This window comes from Taeniopygia guttata, chromosome 20, assembly GCF_048771995.1.
Source record: "Taeniopygia guttata chromosome 20, bTaeGut7.mat, whole genome shotgun sequence".
NCBI lineage: Eukaryota > Metazoa > Chordata > Aves > Passeriformes > Estrildidae > Taeniopygia > Taeniopygia guttata.
In genome coordinates, this window is record NC_133045.1 from 11,933,728 (window position 1) to 11,952,841 (window position 19,114).

At 39.4% G+C, this 19,114-nt stretch overlaps 1 protein-coding gene across 7 annotated transcripts in view; it reads left to right on the forward strand.

The window, feature by feature from the left end:
- Window positions 1-19,114, forward strand: part of LOC116809170 (uncharacterized) — a 115,010-nt gene that overhangs the window by 36,297 nt on the left and 59,599 nt on the right. For all 7 annotated transcript variants that reach the window (XM_072916958.1, XM_072916957.1, XM_072916961.1 and 4 more), the window contains exon 2: window positions 19,041-19,087. In XM_072916958.1, the coding sequence (XP_072773059.1) occupies window positions 19,041-19,087 (47 nt within the window). The remainder of the gene's footprint in view (window positions 1-19,040; window positions 19,088-19,114) is intronic.

Consider the following 19,114-nt stretch of genomic DNA (forward strand, 5'->3'; position numbering starts at 1 on the left):
TTATAATTTCCTGACCCTAATTTCCTGCTTTGTCTTCTGGTTTGAATTGGACTGGTCATGAGAAAAACCTTCCCCATAAGGCATAAGTTCTGCGTGTGGGAGAATTCTTTGTAGGTATTTGTTCTGTGAATTGGAATAATAAACTGTCATAAGACTACTATGGGTTTGGAAGCTACTTTGGGCGGTGGCAGCAAGTTTGAAATTTTTATTTCATTATTGTTCATTTTTCAGTTTATCCCACTGTCCAATTTCAGCTCATCCATTTGCTCTTTTTCCTTTGGCAAAAATGCGAAAATCATGTGCATATTGCACATTATGTACTTGTGTTACTGACATGCCTGGGCTTAAATTACAATTCTGAATGAGCATTGTTATAACACACTGTGAACGGTTCAGATGTGGTATTAAATATATTCAGGCAGTATAGAACAGATTAGTCTGGGTCTTGAATCAGTGCTTCCTGTTCCTCCCAGAGACTCAGAGGTGCTGGATTCAGTACAGACATACCTTGGTAAGGGTCCATTTAGGCTGTCACTCCTACTGTTGGTTGTACCTGCTGATATTCTGTAACATTTTCTTCTAAGAGATTGTATTTACTTTTGGAGTTTTTCCTTATTAGGCCAAGCAGTTTGGCATTTTCAACCCAAGACCACGTTCTTCCCAATCCACAATTTTAATTTTGTTCGTATTTTAGCTTTCCAAAATCCTTTGCAATGTTTTTTAAGAGTTGTTCCATTTGCAGCTTTTTTAAGATCGTGACTAAATGACATTTTATATTGCCTTTGAATGCTGATTTGACACTCTTGCACGCAAACCAGCAGTGGTTATGTTGACAATGTATATCCACGCATCTTGACATCAGCTGTGTTTATTGGGTGAAGAGATATTGTAAATATTAGAAGAAAAAAATCTAACTGCAGCTGCTTTTGTGGCACAGCAGGTTTTTAAGGCTACTTCAGAAGCAGTGCTGGGGAATCAGACACTGCCTTATGTATCATGTTAATGCTGTAGGAACATTGGCTTCAGGGGTGGGACTTTTCAAAGCTTCCATCTGCTTAACAGCACAAGGAATGTGCTCCCAAGCTTTATTAGCTATTTTCAAAAACCCCATCATATGGATCAGCCTATCTGTAAGGACAGGTACTTGCTTGTGTTACATTTGGATTAAATAGATGTCTTAGTGCAGAAGAGAAAAAAAAAATGCAGAAAATTTCTGAAATTAAATTAAAAACATGGACTAAGATCTGCTGATATAGATGGATATCCCAAGAGGGAAATGGTTTTGGATCTGAGTGAAGGTTGCTTGGCAAACTCAGTAAACATGATTATGGAACTGTGAGTTTTCCTGAAGAGAAATTAGTTTTCAGATTCTGATCTGAAGCCCAGTGAAACAGAGTGAGCTTTGAGTCAGCACAGTGAAATGCTTGGAGTCGTTTCTGAGAGCCTTCCTTTCACTTAATGACTTGGGGAGTCTCAATGAAGTTTGTAAAATTAGTCATTTGGTGCCTCTAGGGATGCACTAATGAAAAACATCCTGACAAAGTAAACTCAGTTGTCTTCTCCGTGGTGCCAAGTAATAAGACAAGAGGAAAAGGGCAGAAAGTGATGTCCAGGAAGTTCCACCTGAACAAGAGGAAGAATTTCTGTCTTGTGCAGGTGACTGAACACTAAACAGACTGCCCAGAGAGGGCTTGGATAGGATCTTCAGGAGGGAGAGTTTTCTGAGAGTCTCTTCCAGAGTCAAAGCCAGTCAAAATATTTCTGAACCAAGTACTGGAAAATATATTGCATTTTGCATTTATCCTCACATGAGCACTTTTCTCAGTGTCTGTGTTTGTTAGTGATTCTCAGTTAAATAATCTAATCAGACTTTAAGTATGAAAGAGCAAGACCTTGTAAGTCATTGGAAAAATAACCAAAAAAATTCAAGAGGCTTGTAAAATTCTTATATAAATTGGTACTTTTCCATCATTACACTGCATTACCACTAATCCTCTGTAAGTGTTCTTGCTTATTGCTTTTTTAATGAATGCCCTTCTCAGTTCTGAGTTAGGCTTTGTCATCCGGTTTTAGGAGGGGCAGGTATTGTTACAAACACAGATGGTTTTGGTTTGTTTCCAAAGTTAAAACTATTCACTAAATGTTGGCAGCTGCATTTACCATTTTATATATATTTAAATCCATTTTATGGTAAGAATTGTTTGTCCTAGATATAAAGGTAGGAGGTGCATCCTTAGCTTGCAACCTCATCAACCTTTTGGAGTTCAGTGGCAAGCAAGGCCTGGAAAGAATATTCTGATGAGGGCAAAGGGATTCTCCTGTTGAGAGATTCCCCTGAGAATGATGGCTTGGAATTGAGATAATGCCAGTACATGTGTGGAAAGTCTTATTTATTTGATTTTCCATAAAACTGCTTTTTGTGGCTCCTACAGGCACGAAAAGCAGGGCAGAGCAGGGCTGTGCAGGCAGGGCCTGCTGGAAGAGCATCTCCAAATGTTTGTTGTTCTGCCTGAGGGATTTTGAATTGCCAAACTAGTGGTGATTCCACTCTAGCCCCTGACAAACACTGGTCCTCAGTGTGACAATTCCTAAGCAAATTGCCTCCGACCCTGCTCCTGGACTTCTTTGGGGTGCCCTATTTAGGCCTCCCTTTCCGTGGTGCAGCATTCCCAGCCTGCTCATTCCATCCAAGCCCTCGGGCACTACACCTCTGTTCACTGCCATCGCCAGCCACAGGTCAGGTCAACACCTGCAGCATCAGAGTCCGCATCTTGGTTTTTAAAACAACATATTATTGAAAATTAAACACTTCAGAGAAAACGGTATTTAAAAGCACCATCAGCCTGCTGTGTCTCCACGTCCACCTTTCTGGTGTCAGGGTTGTCCCTGTGTAAATTTGTGGTCCTGGGCTATGTCAGGTGTTTTGAACAAAGTTAAATCACTCTTTCAACTCTCTCCTGATTGGGGGTGAAATACTGAAAGTCTTGACTTCTCTTTTGTTGTTATCACCATGCTTTAAATATCTCAAATTTCTTTCTTTCCTCAAGAAGCTCTTCTTTACCTGTTTGGGAAACAGAAATACTTGCTCCTGTATCATTCTTGGAAACTTCCTGAGGGGAGAGATGTGGCTCTAAGGCCTTCCTGTGCCCTCCAATTTAATTTATTTTATGCAGATATCAGGAAGGTATTCCATTATTCAAGATGCTAACACATTTGTATGTTTAAAACAGTTTTAAAGGGAGAGATTATGTACTAGTAAAAAATCAATACTCTGCATTGCTAGTTTATTTGAAGTTGTGTGAGGTTTATCTCTCTCTGGCACAATTTTTCAATTAATGTCTTCCAATATTTAGGAATGAAGAGACAGTGTGACCTGTTGATTGGTTCTGAAATTCTCTCAATAAATTAAAGTGTCATAAATAATTTCTGTTTACTTTGAAGCTTGTTATTGACACTGTTTCTTCTGTTACCCATTTTTAAGCACTTGCATTTGTTTTTTAAGTGGTTCTTTGCTTTGCAACAGACACGTTAAAGAGCTGTTCTTAAGTGTCCTTTATTATGCTTTTGAATATTTATATGAATGCAGAAGTGAGTTAATATATTTGATGATTCCTTCTAATTTAAAAAAAGGCTGCATGGTATAAGAACAAAATACCAGAACTACAACCAGAGGTTTTGCTTTAAAGAACCTGTTAAGTGCTCATCACTTTATGGTCTTTTTTTTTTCCTGAAAAGTCAAATTATTATGCTTCTGAAATTAACCTCCAACCTCTAAAGCCAACCTCCCAGTGGCTTTAGAGAAGAATAAATTCACAAATATCTCCTTCAGCAGATTGCATTTATCAGTTTTTCCATCTCTTTTCAAGATGAAAGGTGAAACAGTCTGACTTGACACAAAGAAATAAGTCCTATCTTCTCTTTGAATTGTTTGCCAAGGAAATAATGGGTTTATGGGGTTTACCTGTGCAATACTGGGTTTTGCTGAGAACAGCAGCTTTCCATGAAGCTCACAGAAATATTTGAAATTTAGACATATCTTGGTGTTGCAGGGAGGGAAAGGATTTTTGTTTGAAGAAACTAATTCTGAAATGTGTTCTGCAAACACATCCTTAAGATGCACAGCAAACACTGCCCCATTATTTCAGGTGACCCATCAGGACTCTGTCTTCCTGTTTGGTCCCCCACTGTCACACGAGTCACCCTGCAGCTGATGAGAGCCAGGAGTGCAAACAAAGACCCTTTTAATCACAGCAGTTCCAATTAGTTCTTCAGTTTTCCATCACATCTTCTACAACAAGTAGATTTAGCACTGAATGGCTCATTCCTGAACCATCTGACTTCTTATAGGGGCAAGGAAGTGGCTGTAGCCTGTATTCACTTGTGAGAGCATGTTTTAGGGCTTGAGAGGGAGCCAAGACTATTGAGATGTCTCTAAAGCCTCTGGTGTTGTAGCTGATCCTAATTTAGGCTGCTCCATGATTAACTGGCTTATTGTGATTAGCCAAAGTCTGAAATTTTTGTTCCTTTTCCATTTATGAATGGAAAGGCTTCATGCAAGAGAGAAGTACAATGTGGATATCTTCAAATTCCCTAATCCATGTCAGAAATCCTGTGATTCAAAAGCTATTTGTAAACTCATGAGTGTGAGAAGCATTCTGACATATGGTGGCCACATTCACTTTTAGACCCAGAAGGAACAGAATGCAGAGTGAAGCTGTACCAGAAAGAGTATTTCTCACAGCATCATTGGGATTCTGTTGTCTTGATCCTCCTATGATTCATCTTCTTTGCACACTTTCTTACGGACACCAAGTTCATCAGATGAAAACCTTGAAACAATATTTCACTTGAGTAACATTTGTTGTAATTTAAGGCTATTCAAGTAGTCAAGAGAGAAAACAATTGCTGCCTTTTTTTTGCACTTTAAACACAGCTGACAATTGTTCCCTCCTCCATTGCCTGTTCTTTTTACATTAAACCAGCTTTTCTCTGCCTGCAAAAGTGTTTGAAATAATTATGTAGACAATCCTTCATTAAACCAGGTATGCACATATTCATGCAAGCACAGCAAAGAGGAGAGAGCAGTATTAATTAAATTTAAATAAATGGAAGGTTAGTCTAATTTTTATTTGATTGAAAGAGGAGACTATGCTAACATGGGAGTATTGCACAATAAATCCAAAACTTCTGCATAAGGACTGAAAAATATGGAAAACCATGGGCAGAAAACCTTCATATTTTGACTCTGCTCTCACAAGCACATTTGCATAATGTTTCACCATTTTTATTGTTCTTCTGGGCTCTTTCTTTATTTGCTGAGCATTCTTTTTAGACAGGGTGCAACAAAAAAGGAGGGATTATTTCACACATCTTTCAAGCAATACTGTTCCCCAAACCTCTTTGCTGCTGTCCTGGGGCCAGTGTGATGCTGTGTGTCCCGGGTTCAGTTTGTGGCCAGGCACAGTCCCAGCCTCTGCACTGTAATTATGCCAATGTGCCCAGTTATTTCCCACCTTACGAGATGGCAGCAACACAAAGAACTGCAAAAATCTATTCTATCCCTTCTACAGGGCTTTCATACCCTAGGGAAAAATCCACCCCCTTTTGGGGAAGTAAGATTTGTGGTTAAGAGAAGGCTAATGGTTCATTTTGACATATTTTGATCAAAGCACTTATAAAGTACTTCTTTTGCTTTGATGCACCTTGTTCTAAGTTGAAGGTGTTCATGCAGATAAGCCCCAGGCATGGAGGATTTGGCCCTAGTGAAGATCTCAGTGAACAATGGGCAAAACCAAGAAAGATTCTGTTTTTTTTCACTAAGTTTTGAATCAAGTCTCAGTGGAAACTCACATTCTAGGCATCCCTACCCTTGTGAATTTTGCTGCTCCTTCCTTTCTGTCAATGGAACCAAATGCTCTCTGCCCAGGGAAAGCTGCCGGGGGGGCAAGGAAGTGGTTGTAGCCTGCATTCACTTGTGAGATCATGTTTTAGTGCTTGAGAGGGAGCCAAGCTCGAGAAAGATACTGCTGAACTCATACAGAGTGCCAGGTACTGCTCAGAGCCCTGAGGAGATGAGCCTGAGAGCACTGGGTTTGTCCAGCCTGGGGCAGAGGCTGCAGGGGCTGCCCAGTGGCCCCATGCCTGGCAGGCAATGGGCTGGGGTGGCTCTTGGGGTCCCTCAATGCCCAGTCACAGACAGGTTACAGCGGGGAAAATTCTTCCAAGGGAGGATGGTCACTCACAGCACTTAGAGCTGAGAGGAGCTGTGGAAATCTTCAACATTTAACAGGGCAAGGTCCTGATCAACCTGATCACAGCTTGAAATTGAAGATAGCTGTGATATTGAACCAGATGATTTTCAAAGGTTTTCTCTAAAATATTCATCATTTTGTAATTCTAACATGATGCAGCTTATTTAAAAAGATTTTTTCCTTTTACCTGTCTGGTTCACCATGTACTCTCAGAAAGGGCTGTTTAAGCACAGGTGTAGGGGCAGTAACTGTGGCAGGGGAAAAAAAAAAAAGACATGAAAAGAGAAGAATGTAACAGCCAAAGGATTTTTCCTGGATAGGTTTGGGTGCTGGACACATAGACAGTGGGGCTGTGTGGCGGTCCTGGCCCTTGTCCTTGACTTTTGCTTTGTGCCAAGAGCACCACCACGGCACAGAGAGTATGTGGATCACTTTCCTCATAGACACCATACAGGAACAGGGGATCAGACCAGGATCATGCTCCGCAGCACTAATTCCTTAAATCTGTGAGGGACTGGGAGCTCTTCGTGGGAGGTCAGGAATGGTGTCATAGACCTGTGCCATGTATAAAGACCAGGGTGGATCAACATCAAAACTCCACATCCCAGCTTTGCTACAGAAAAATACCAAAATCTTAATCCTGGTTTCTGATAAATGTTTCTTTGTCATGGTTGTCCATGACACCAGTCTTTACATCTTAATTAAAGCCCAGCAATGTGTAATCCTATAGCTCTGTATTTAGAAGACAGACAGAAAGAGAAAAAATACTGCACTAATCACATTGGAGAAGGGAAGAAAGCACATATGGAATGCACATGTAGGTAAGTATGTGGGGAGGCATATTGAGAATCCTGCAGAAATAAGGAAATAACTGAAAAAACTGTTGTAAATACTAAAAGCTAGCAATTCCCAATATAATTTTTTTAAGGCAATAAATCAAGGGTGTATGTTCAATTTTTATGTCGTTCTTGGACTTTAATAAGCTCAGGTTCAAAGCAGAACATATGGAGTCTTCTTGTATGTAATAATAGGACTCACTAAAAAACCTGCATAGTGACTGAAAATCCTAATTTCTGAACTGTTCTATTCCAGATGTCTTTACTGATAAGCCCATGAGCACAAACCAGTACTGGGATGTTGTCTGCCTGTGCTTTTGTGTGCTATAGGAACAAATGTTTTCATCTGGACTAAGTCTGATCCCCTGCTGCACCTGAGGGAGGAAAGCAGGATTTCTCCTGGCCTTATTACTAAAAAAATACTTTTTCCTTAATTGAAGCAGTTTATAGTAATTTAAAAATGTATGATAGACGCTTTTTTTCTTCTTCCTTTTCCCCATTTTTCTCATCGCTCTCATCTTCACCATTAAAGAAAGGCCAAAAAGAGTGGCTCAGAAGAGCAGATGAAGTGGCTGTTTCCTGAGGGTTTTTTTTTCTATTTTGAAAAAACCCAAACCCTCAGAGTACTGGCAGTGTGAGGCCTGGGAGCATTACACTTTTGAGTGGAAGAGCTGCTTTGCTGCACTAGAACAAAACAGTTGTGGAGTTGCTGTGATCTGTGACTTTGGGGGTCAACGCTGTCCCTAGATTTAGTTCTACAGGGTGTGATGATGCCAGAAATTCAGCCAGGAATTCTGTGATTGTCAGAATAATGACTGGAAAATGCAACTAAATGATTATTTCTATTTCAGTGCTGTAGATAATTCTTTATTCCTCCCCCAAAGCAGACGGGAAGAGGATGAGTAGGAATGACAAAGCTGGAGTGTGATGAGTGTGTTCTCCTCTGTTAAACTTTTCTTGCAGTCTGTCCCCCGCACGACTGACACAGCAACTAAAGTCTCTGCTTCTTCCAGAGGGCACAGGGAAGGCTGGGTGGCTGAAGGAGGAGGGAATGTCACCAGCAATTGCAGGATCCAAATAGGAATTTGCTTTAGGCTGCAGTAGTTTTGTTTCTGGTAATTCCCCTGGGCTGCTGGTTGGGCCCATCCCTCTGTGTGTCTTTCCTGCTCCACTCTCTTGTTTATTGGATGCTAAACAACAAAGATTTTCTCAGAAAACGTGTGTGTGTGTGTATTTGGAACAGCCTGGATGCTCTTGTAACATGATTGCAAATGGAATGATATGCCCTTTTCCCCTTTCCCATTTCCATGCTAGTAACTAAGCCAACACTTTTTTGTTTGGTTGGGTTTTTTTAACATGAAGCTAGAGTAGAAATGCTGACTTCTTTTCACATTCCTAAAAAACCCCAAAACTTGTATATAACAATACTATATAAAAACTGAATTTGTATGCTTTTAGCTTCCTGGGTAGAAAAAGAGGAGGAAACTGAAAGTTTGGGCTTTGGTAGTCCATTTTTTGGGAAATGCATCATTTGCAGTCCTTTTCAGGATGTAGAGTTTTGGGTTGTTTTTTTTTTTTTCTCCTTTATCCTAATTATAATTGCATTTTTATTTTGCCTGGTAATTCTCAAGTCTGAACTGAACCTGAACATAATTTTTCGTACTCTAAGGGGTCTAAGGGGTGCAAGCAATTTCAGCTGCTTTATTTCAAATGTATTCTTCCAGAAAGGTCATCTCACTCCTACTGGATGTCAGAGATGTATTTGTTTTATCAAGAGTGCTTATAAACGCAGGTCCTCCCTTCCAGTTGAGGTTGCTCAGGAAATTAATTAATTAGGGATGTCTAAATCTTATTGTGTTCAGTGAAAAAACTACAAGGTTCTGTGTTTGGCCTTAGAAATTGTGTTATTTAAGATTTAGGGAACTATTTATGGTAGATATGGTAGATATTCTTTCCTGGAGTGGGAAAGATTCTTTCATGGAAATCACCTATAAGGTAAAAATGCCTGAACAACATGAATAGAAGTTACTGATGGCACTGAGCCAGGATAAATTCCTGCTTTGCTCAGGTTTGCTCCTCCTGCTGAGCTCCCATGTAACCCCATCACTGTGGAAGTGCTGTTGGTACAGAACCCACCGGCTCTATGCCTAAGGGACATTTGCAGGCATGAAATTCTGCTCTGAAATCTAACAAAGCTCCTCAGGGCAGCTACTTCCCTTTGTCCCCTGCTTCTGCAGTTGAGTAATGACAGGCTCTTGTTTATTTTTTGAACATGCACTTCTCGAGAGCAGCGTTTTTCCCATGCCTTGACAACGTTTGTGGCTCTTTGCTAACTGCGTTCAAGAGAGGTTGGATACACACACAGTACTGCAAGCTGAACTTAAATTCTGCAAGATATTACTTAATAAACACTCCTCCAACATGCCTCCCACCCCAAAAAAAAAAAAAAAAATAGATAACATCTGATCCCCAGAATGCTGCAATTGCCTCGGAGATAGATCAGTTTTGTGGGGAAAGGGGTTGGTTTCCAGCTGGTGAACCTGGGGAAAGCTTTTGGTTGTTGGTGAAACAGAAGGGGTGACAATGATTTCTGTGCAATGCTTTGAGAGCTGTGGGTAAACTCTGGGATGTCAGAGCGAGATAATCTTGCTCTCCCAGGCTGTACAGTAGAATCTCTGCACTTCCCAAGGGAGCTAAATAGGTTCACTCCTGGCAGCATTTCAAAAATAAACAGCCACTTCTGTTTTCCTCTGTGTATCTTTGTCTGCTAAAAATTGTATTTACGTACTGGAGGAGTGCCATTGTTTCCAATAGATGTTATGGCTAGCACTGTGTATTCTGAGGGTGACATGTGCTACAAAAACAACTGAGTGAAGCTTTAAGGGCTGGACACACCATGCCACTGTAACTAAACATGATTGCCCTTAACAGAAAAATGAAATGCAGTCATTACTTTTGTCCTGTTCTACAGAATAAAAGTATGGATGAAAAAGGTAATTTGGGTATTTAACATCCCTGCCCAGTTTTTCAAATTTCCACTTAAAACTTCAAGAATTACAAAAGTTGGATTTTCAAAAAAAGTCACGTATTTTAAATTAATGTCATTAGATGAAAAATATGGAACAATTATGGAAGGCAACGCAGCCAGAAACTTCAGTGTTCCAAATTTTTTTATATAAAATCAAGACTTCAGATTACTAAGAAGCTTTTGTTACTAGACAGCTACAGACCATGACCTGCCTATCAGGTAATATAGTTTAAATCTAAATGACTTTGCATTATCTTCAGTAATTTTGGGGTGTGGTTTTTCATGCAAAAGCTGTAGCAGAAGATGTGAAGTGGTATGGAACAGTGTGTGAAAGTAACTTACACAAGCATTTGGATAGTTGTGCAAATATTCTTGGACCAACCTCTAAATCATTTAAGTCCAGATCATTTATGAATCAAAATCATTCCCATATGAGGACTTCTCCACGAGTACAATACATAAATCTCCATAATCAAACCCAGGACTACCACCTGCCTGCAGCGGTGGTGTCAGAGGAAAGGGACAAAGGAGAACAGAAATGAAATTTCATTCGCATGAATTGTTCTTTCAGATGAAACGCTTTGGGACAGCAAAGACTCCCTGCAATATTTCTGCTGCATCATAGAGGGATTTTTGGTGTCAGTGAGGAGTCAAGTCTCCCATGGGACTTCATTTCACCCCGGGTTGGGGGGATTTGCCTGTCTTCCAAGAAGGAAAATTCCAGAGTGTAGATGTTTTACCTGTGGGAAGGTAGAGTGTGAAAATGCCAAGACATAGATGGTCAAACAGTGACAGAGGCATTTTGTATTTATGGGCAATGACAAGAGTGAAGTCTCTGGCTGCTTCAAAAAAATCCCAAGCTTGGATACTTTTGGCAGTGAATCTCAATGATAAATGTCTTCCTTTATATTGACTGAGATGCCATTTTCTATGAAATTGTAACATAAATGCATTTATTTTATTACACTTTCAATGTGGACTTACTATTTTTAGGTGGGAAGGCCTGCATAAAAAGCTGTTTAGTTAGGTAACGTGTTACATTTTTATTTTAGTCTGGCACATTTCTGAAATTCCAGGCATTTTTGGCTTCCTGAAGAAAGCAAATTTCTGCCTTTTAGGCAAGTGCTGTGAGTGTTTGAACTTTTCAAACTTTCTTCTGCTTATGACCCCTTTTGACAGATGTCTGGCTGAGTTAATAATCTTAGATATCCTTGAATGCCTGGTTCAGTACAAGCAGATCATCAGGCAACAGAAAGTTCCATTACAGGTTTGTCCAAAATCACCCATGCACCAGTGTTTGTCATGACTCAAGGCAGCCTCCCTGTTTCTACCAAAATCATCTGAAGAACCAGGATTTTCTAAGGTGGAAAAGGAAAGAATTGTGTAAATGTGAGAAATTACCAGAAAAAAACATTATTTGAATAAAAGGTTCATTTACAAGGATATAAGTACATGGCAGACTGCTTTAAACCTGTTTTCAAAGGATTAATGGCTTAGTGTTCCTAATGCTATAATAAACTTTGAATGATGTCACATAGGATTTCCTCTCCTTAATTACCTAAAAGGCAGCTTTTTATTCATGCTACAGCTTGACTTTGAGCAAGGTCTCTCTGTACAGAAGAGGCACAATACAGCAATGGACAGCAGAACTGGGTTTGTCTGTGTAGTTTCTAGAGAATGTTTTGTATTTGAAAAACTCGAAGAATTATTCAATTCCAATACCATTAATATGATTCTGGTAACAGAAAATGTGAATAAATAATGGGAATAATATCTTTCTAATGGGTCTGTGTCTAAACCTGCTGATTTTTTAAAAGCACACTTCAAGTGCTACCAATAAATCAAGTGATCATATTCCTTGTTATGGTAACTAATCATGAGGGATTGAGCTGATATGCACAAGATTGATAGAAAAATGAAAAATTTCTAGAATTTTTCAATAAATCAGTGTTGTGTTATTTTGTACAACATTAAATGTTCCTGGGGCTTTTAAATGAAAATCATAGTTGATAAACATCTTAAGACTGTTTTCCAGAAGTGAGATCTGCAGACAATGGAATCTGCAGTAGGGGAAGCAGATGAAGCACAAAAACTGGTGTGTAAACTACTCACAGTTTACAGAGGAACACTTGAAAAACAGGAGTTGACAGGTACATTCTAGGTGGTTGAGGTTCCTGTTCAGACTGCTAGAAAACCCCATTATAAAAGCACTGCTTTAAAAAAAAAGTCATATCTTATTAATGCCAGTTGAGGAAAGACACACTTATCAAGAATGCTGGCAATTGTGCAAAAAAAGGGGGAAAAAAAGAGATGTTGAAAGATTGTACTGAAGCTCCTCTTGCTGCAGCAGAGATGATGCAGCAGATGAGGATGCTGCATTCTGGCAGCAGATGCTGGAGGCCTCTCACTTCAAACACTATAGCTATGTCATGCTCTTTCTTTACCAGCATTTCTTGAAAATTAGAAGTTTCCTTGGAAAAGAAAGACATTTTCTTCCAATAAGCAGTGTTTGTTTTGCAATTGTTTTTCACACAGTGAGACAGGTACAGTAGAAGGAGTTTGGCAACTGACATAGCCTTTATAAATAAAATAAATCATATATGTTGCATATATAGAAATAAAGGCTTTGAGAACTGTTATGAAGGCAGTACTTGTAACTGGTAAAACATGTGTGCTCCGTCTGCCCTCTGATACTTGGAAGAACACATTTGTAACATCAATTAAATAAATCCTGGTTCAGTAAAACGCCCTTGACAGGAATCCTTGGCTTGGGCAGCACAGTGCTGGAAGTTCATGTCCTGAGACAGAGCCTGGTGGCCACGCTGTCCTCTTCCCTGGCAAGCACAGGGTGGGACAACCTGGCTGGTGCCATGTCCTGGGCTGCCCCTAAGGAGATGTGCAGGATTCTACACCAAGGAGCACCTCAGAGAATGCACACAAGCTGCATTTGAATATTCCTGGTCCCAGTAGCAGTAGCAATATTGAGGCATTTCTGAGCACCTGGACACAGTGAACACCCTGGACATTAGTTTGATTATGGGCGTTCTTGCAGGGAATGTGCATTGCCAGTGAGTTTGTCATGCCCCTTACTTAGTTTTCTTCAGGTTTTTCCCTAGTGCTATAGTTCCTCAGTTTTGATTGGTAATAACATGTCAGTGTTCTTTTAAAAGTGTCTCTGACCCTTCTGCTCAAAGGCACGAGGGGGGCTGGAGCCAACCAGCCAAAGCAATACGGGGCTGTTTCAAGTCAGCCAATGTGTGCCTGGGTACACAGGCAGCCATGACCAACTCAGACCTTTGCTATGCCTTGGTTCTGCTCTGAATCAGCACCAGAACCAAATTCTGTTTGCTGTGTGTATGCCCCTCTGTGTAGCAGTATTTTAGGGACTTTTGTTTCTGGTAGGCAGTAGCTGATCAATTCTTTGAAAGTAATCAGAGGTGCAGTGACAGTTCCACCAAAATACATTGATCCTTCACGTGTTCTCAAAGATGACCAGACACATTTATAAGTAAAAATGTTACTTAGAGAGAAGCATGGCTTAGAACTGGCTCCGTAGGGATCTTAACACAAACACAGCCTTGGGTTTTGCCCTTGTGTCAGTGTCTGCAATAAGAGCCTGAGTAATTTACCCAAGATCCCATAGCAAGATAGCAGAATCAGAACTATGATTCGGGGGTTATTGAACTCTGGTGCAGGATTTCCTCTCCTCCAGTTTTCATTTCTCTTCTGTGCTCCTGCAAATAGAGAGTATCCAAGCTCTTTGGAACTTTGCTTAGAGGAAGAATGTTAATCAAAGACAACCCTTGGGACCTGGTACAGGTGTTTTGAATGTATTCATTCATGAGCAGATTTGTATAAAGAAAATTTTTACATTTAAGAATTCAAACGTTTTGGTTTAATGTGGTTCTCAGTTGTAGTGTCTTAAAACCACTGAAAATGTGACCTTTAGCTGACCCATGACTATCCAAATTGACACCAGAAGGAGCCACAAACTGGCTTCATTGTGAAATTAATGGATTCTTCTTCTGTGATAGATATGGCAAAACAAACTACAGATTCAAAAGCCATCTCTTTGGGAACTGCATCATATCAGAATTGAATAAATATATGCATAGTTCCAGGAATCTTCTAATGGAACCTCTGGGCTTTGATTTTTACATCTGCTTTTCTGTAGTTTTGTAGCTCACTTCATGCACTAGCCATTCAATATATATTTTATATTGCTACAATAGTTTGCACATTTATTTTTTAATGACAAAAATCACATCTGTGTTGGAAGTATTTGCATAACTAAGGGCCTGCAGTGGTAACTGAAGGCAGCTCTCCTCTAGAGCAATACAGATTGCCAGGCCTGGAACATCAAAGGGAAGCAGTGGGACACTAAAACATTTCCAAATTCAGTCAGTTCTTTGTGGTGAGGGTGAGAGGAGTAATTGTAAAAACAGAACAACTAAATCAAAATGAACTATTAAAAAAAATTTCTGTTATTATAATTTTTTGCAGTAGAGAAAAGATTTACTGGAAAATTGTGACAAACGTACCATTAATAAAACACATAAATACTCAGTAACCTAAGGGAGAGCTGTTTCACACTCTGAGAAACAGCTTTAGCAGAAATGTACTCTAATGGAATATCCATTGGAAAAGGTAAAAGGGAAACTCACCTTCTCAAATATTAGTTCATTTTTTAACATGTTGGCCCTTTAGTGTCTACATTATCTGTTCCATACAAGATTTTTTTTTTAATATTTATGGGGAAAGTGGAGTCTGAATGTCAAAGGCTTCTAATCTTTATTGTTAAACGGCGTGAACTTCAGTCAGTTCCATTTATGTTGCTGCAGACATCTGCAGGAAGTGTGAGCCAAGGTATCCACTTACCAATGACCACTGATAGCACATGGAAAAGATATTTAGATCCCTAAAGTAACACAGAGGTGCACAAGGAGTTCTTTGACCTACACATCTCCCTAATTTCTGAAAGTGGTGAGTTCAGGAAATGACCAGCACCTGGTCTGTTATAAAATGGATCCTACTGAAATAAAATGAGGGTACTAATCCAGAAGACATAGATAAGGGGAGGGGTGTTTGTTGTGAACACTGGGGCCACTCTAGCCTAGTGGTAAGAGCAAAAGGCTTCAGAGAGGTGTTTCCCATGGCAAAACAGGAGCCAAGGCTTGAACCTCATCCCAAACCTCTCTGGAAGCTCAGTTGTGCTACCAACAATCTGCATGGATCCCTCTGCACAGGTAACTTTAAAGTGCACATCAAGGCACATCTCTCCTCTAAAGCACTGCTGAAAACCTTGGAAATCAAACTACTCCTTAAAATGTACTTTTAAGCAAATTTTGGAAGATACTACTGCAAGATAAACAGAGGGTGCAATATGCTGTGTTTAACTTGCTTAGCATCTTAAATCTCTCAGTCCTGATATTTCTTTGTAGCATAAAGCTCCCCAGATTAGGTTATATATTAGGCATTGTAAAACTCTAGTAGTGAAAACAAACATTGTTTCCAGAGTCATCTGTTTGCAATTTTCCTTGATTACTCTTCTAATAGATTTCAAGCTGTGGATTGAAAGATTTAATGCTCACATGGATAGAATTTGTTCCGTTTCTATTGACAACTTTTAGTCACATTACTCAGTCTTAAGTCAGCCTGCCTTTTACTTTTGTCAAGACAAACTATTTTGGTGTCTTAAATCATATTGTCATGATTGTCCTCAGCAATCTGTCACAGCAGTTATTTTTGCCTGGTTGTTCTGACAATCCTAAAAACAGCATCTGAGTACATGTGAATGATGGATGGTGCCAGTGGAGGATCAATGTAGGGATGACATAAAGGAGAAGGATCTGTAGATGAACTTGGCTTCCAGGCATTACAAGAATTTTGGACGTAGGGAGAATCAGAATCAGCAGAATGGTGTCGCCAACAGCAGGCACAGCAACAAGGAGCCATTTATTGTAAAGGACAGGGAATGGGATGAGCTCTGTTCTGGGGATGGGAACAGTCAATGGAGGAGGACACGGCCCCGTCCAGCTTTGGTGCCCTCTCAGACTGCCACTGCCAGACTCTGTGTGGCTGTCACAGGGCACAGACAAGGAGGGGAGGTGCAGGTGGTGATGGAGACCTTGCTCCATGGCACTTCCCCTCTCCTGATGATGAGGTTACCTGGAGGGCTTTGCTGTGAGCCCTAAGCGCCTTGTAATTCCTTCTGGGAATACAGGGAACAAAATGGGCCTCTCCTCTCCCTCACAGCCATTTGCATGGGGGCTGCACTCACAACTCTTCTCTTCCTCTTCTGTTGAGGATAAAAATTTAAATTCTTCCAAAGCTCCTTTCTAGATCATTTTCTCTGCTTTTGGTCATTTATTGTTTATATGGTTATTAACAACACAAAACTGAACTTTTAGTACTGGGAATTAGAACGAATGCTATGGAACTATGACAGAACTATAGCAGATTTGTACACATATGGTTTTACATTGATTAGAGTAAGAAGTGGAACTAATTTGTTGTTACAAAAGTAAAAGTACAAATGTCCTGAAAATAATATCCCAGAACAAGAGTGATTCTGAGGATATCTAACTATGCTAATATTACATATTGAAAGATGAAAGAGCCTTTAATTCTAACTTTTGCAAATAATCCTTTTATGATTTATCAGACTTTAAGAGTTGTTTCTTAATTAAGAACATATATTAGTTGTATATGAGTTTATTTCTATGTATAACTTTTGAAGTATTGTACTTCAAATTAGCTTAACACCTTCTAGTACAAATTACAAATTAGGTAAAGTGAGTCACTGAGCAATGTTACTGGTGACATTTTCTATAAACATGAAGTTAGGTAAAAACTGTCTCATGGCTGTTAACTGTTCCCAGATGGAACAATGATAGTTCAAAGCTAGAATCCAGCACACACCACTTTCAGGTAAATTCTGTGGTTTATAGGTTTATTTGGAAATATCTACAGTTAACTTTTCCCTCTTCTGAGCTTGATACAACATTATTTCTCATTTTTGTTCTTTTGCTGTATTCACAACAGACTGATTTTTACATTAACTGGTACATTGGCATCAAAGTCCCAAAACCAAACCGCTTCAATGTGGAATTCATATAGAAAAAAATGGGATTTCTCTTTCCTAAGGAGAAAACACAACAGTAACATCTGTAGCCCACCACTTAAGGGCTAAATCTGCCCCCATGTCAAGAAAGAACCCCGTTAGATTTTTTGTTGTTGTTTTGGTGATTGTTTAAAATTAAATTAAAGCATTTGAGACTGGAGAAGGTGTGAATCCATCTTCAAATGCAACATTTAAATTGAATTCACATGGGGGAAGACAGGAGAATTGCAAACACAGGCTGAGCAGGTCGTGTAAAAGCTGAGTTGAGGAGGCTCTGGAGGCTTGTTCAGCACTGGGATGTGTTTGGGTCTGGAGCTGAACACTGTGGACATTTCCCACAGAAAGGACAAATAACTTTTGCCTTGTTTGTCTCAGGGCTGGGGGACAGCTGAGAGTTACATTTATAGCAAAAGGGATACAAAACTGAGACATCACTTTTTATGCAAAATTACTACCAGAATTTGTTATTCTGTTTTCCTACTCAATTCCCAGACTGTCAGGAGAATTATCAAACTCTTAAAGGCAGCAAGCTGCGTGACCTGGGTGGAGGGATTCAGGGGGGGGGTGGAAATTTCCAGGTTTTGGTCATTAAAGGAACATTAGGAACATTAAGCAATCTTCATAACAAAGCCTGATTCTTTTTTAAAAGCCCAAAACTATAAAATGTCTTTTAAAAAAGAATATGGAAAAATAGTAAGTGTAGTGGTTTTATACAATAAATAATCTATTTTCTATAAAAGTACAAAATCAGTTACACAGCAAGTAAGAAACTGATACAAATGCAATAACTGAAAGATATATTTAATTTTATAACTGTAATAATTTATTTATGAAATATATCCACATATATATAAAATATATCATATGTTTTGGCAAAGACCTCCCTTTCTTGTTTTGAACAAAAACTATTATCACTGGTTTAAGCCCTATATAGATATTTTTACTGTTGATTTCTTTTCACTTTTCTTTTGGTCTCCATCTTACTTCTTCTAAAATATAATTTAACAACATGGGTTTATAGTTTAACCTTTGTGCCCTGGGGAAAGTCTGCATAAAGGTCGTAAACCCCCAAAAAATCTGTAGTGTCACAAGTAAGGGATTTCCTCTCTTTTTAAATAATATAGAACAGGATTTGCAAAAGTTACTCTTTTTTCTTTGCTTACTCTTGCATCCTTGTATCAAAAAGAAGTCCATAATTTCTGAATTTCTGAATAAATTGACACTGAAAACCGTCCAGGGTTGGATTTAACCCTTATTGCCAAGTTTCCAGGTTATTTGGTGCTGGTGTTTCAATGGAAAGATAAAGGTGAGATTTGTAGCACTGGCAAAGCCCAGGGGATGTGCTGTGGGTGTGACCTGCAGGGGCCTGGGACAGCAAATGGCCAGCACAGAAATTACTCTGATGGCATCAAGTTCCATAGTCCTACCCCTGCAACTGTAGGAAAATTCTTTGGGATGAATCACTGAAGTTCTGTTCACCAGCTACAGTGCATCCCCAAATAATCACTGTAAGTGTGTTTGAATGGAACTTCCAAGTGCAGGAATAACTTGTGCCTAAATTAGGTAATCTATTGAATACTCAATGTATACTCTTAACTTGCTATAGTTTATAATAATATTTATATTAGCCATTCATATTTATTCTGCATAGATACTGTCATTTAAACATCTGCCACGAAGTTACAATATGATGATTCAGGCTTGCATACATTAACAAGAGAAATACTTTGTATCTGTTTATTCTTAATGAGAACTGATGTCGAGGCAATCTCCCTCTAACTCTCCACATTCTCCACTTGCAGCTGCCTGCACAGAGCTGTGGATGGATTCTTCGGACACAGAACAAGCAGTGAGTGGAACAGTTTCTATTGTTCTT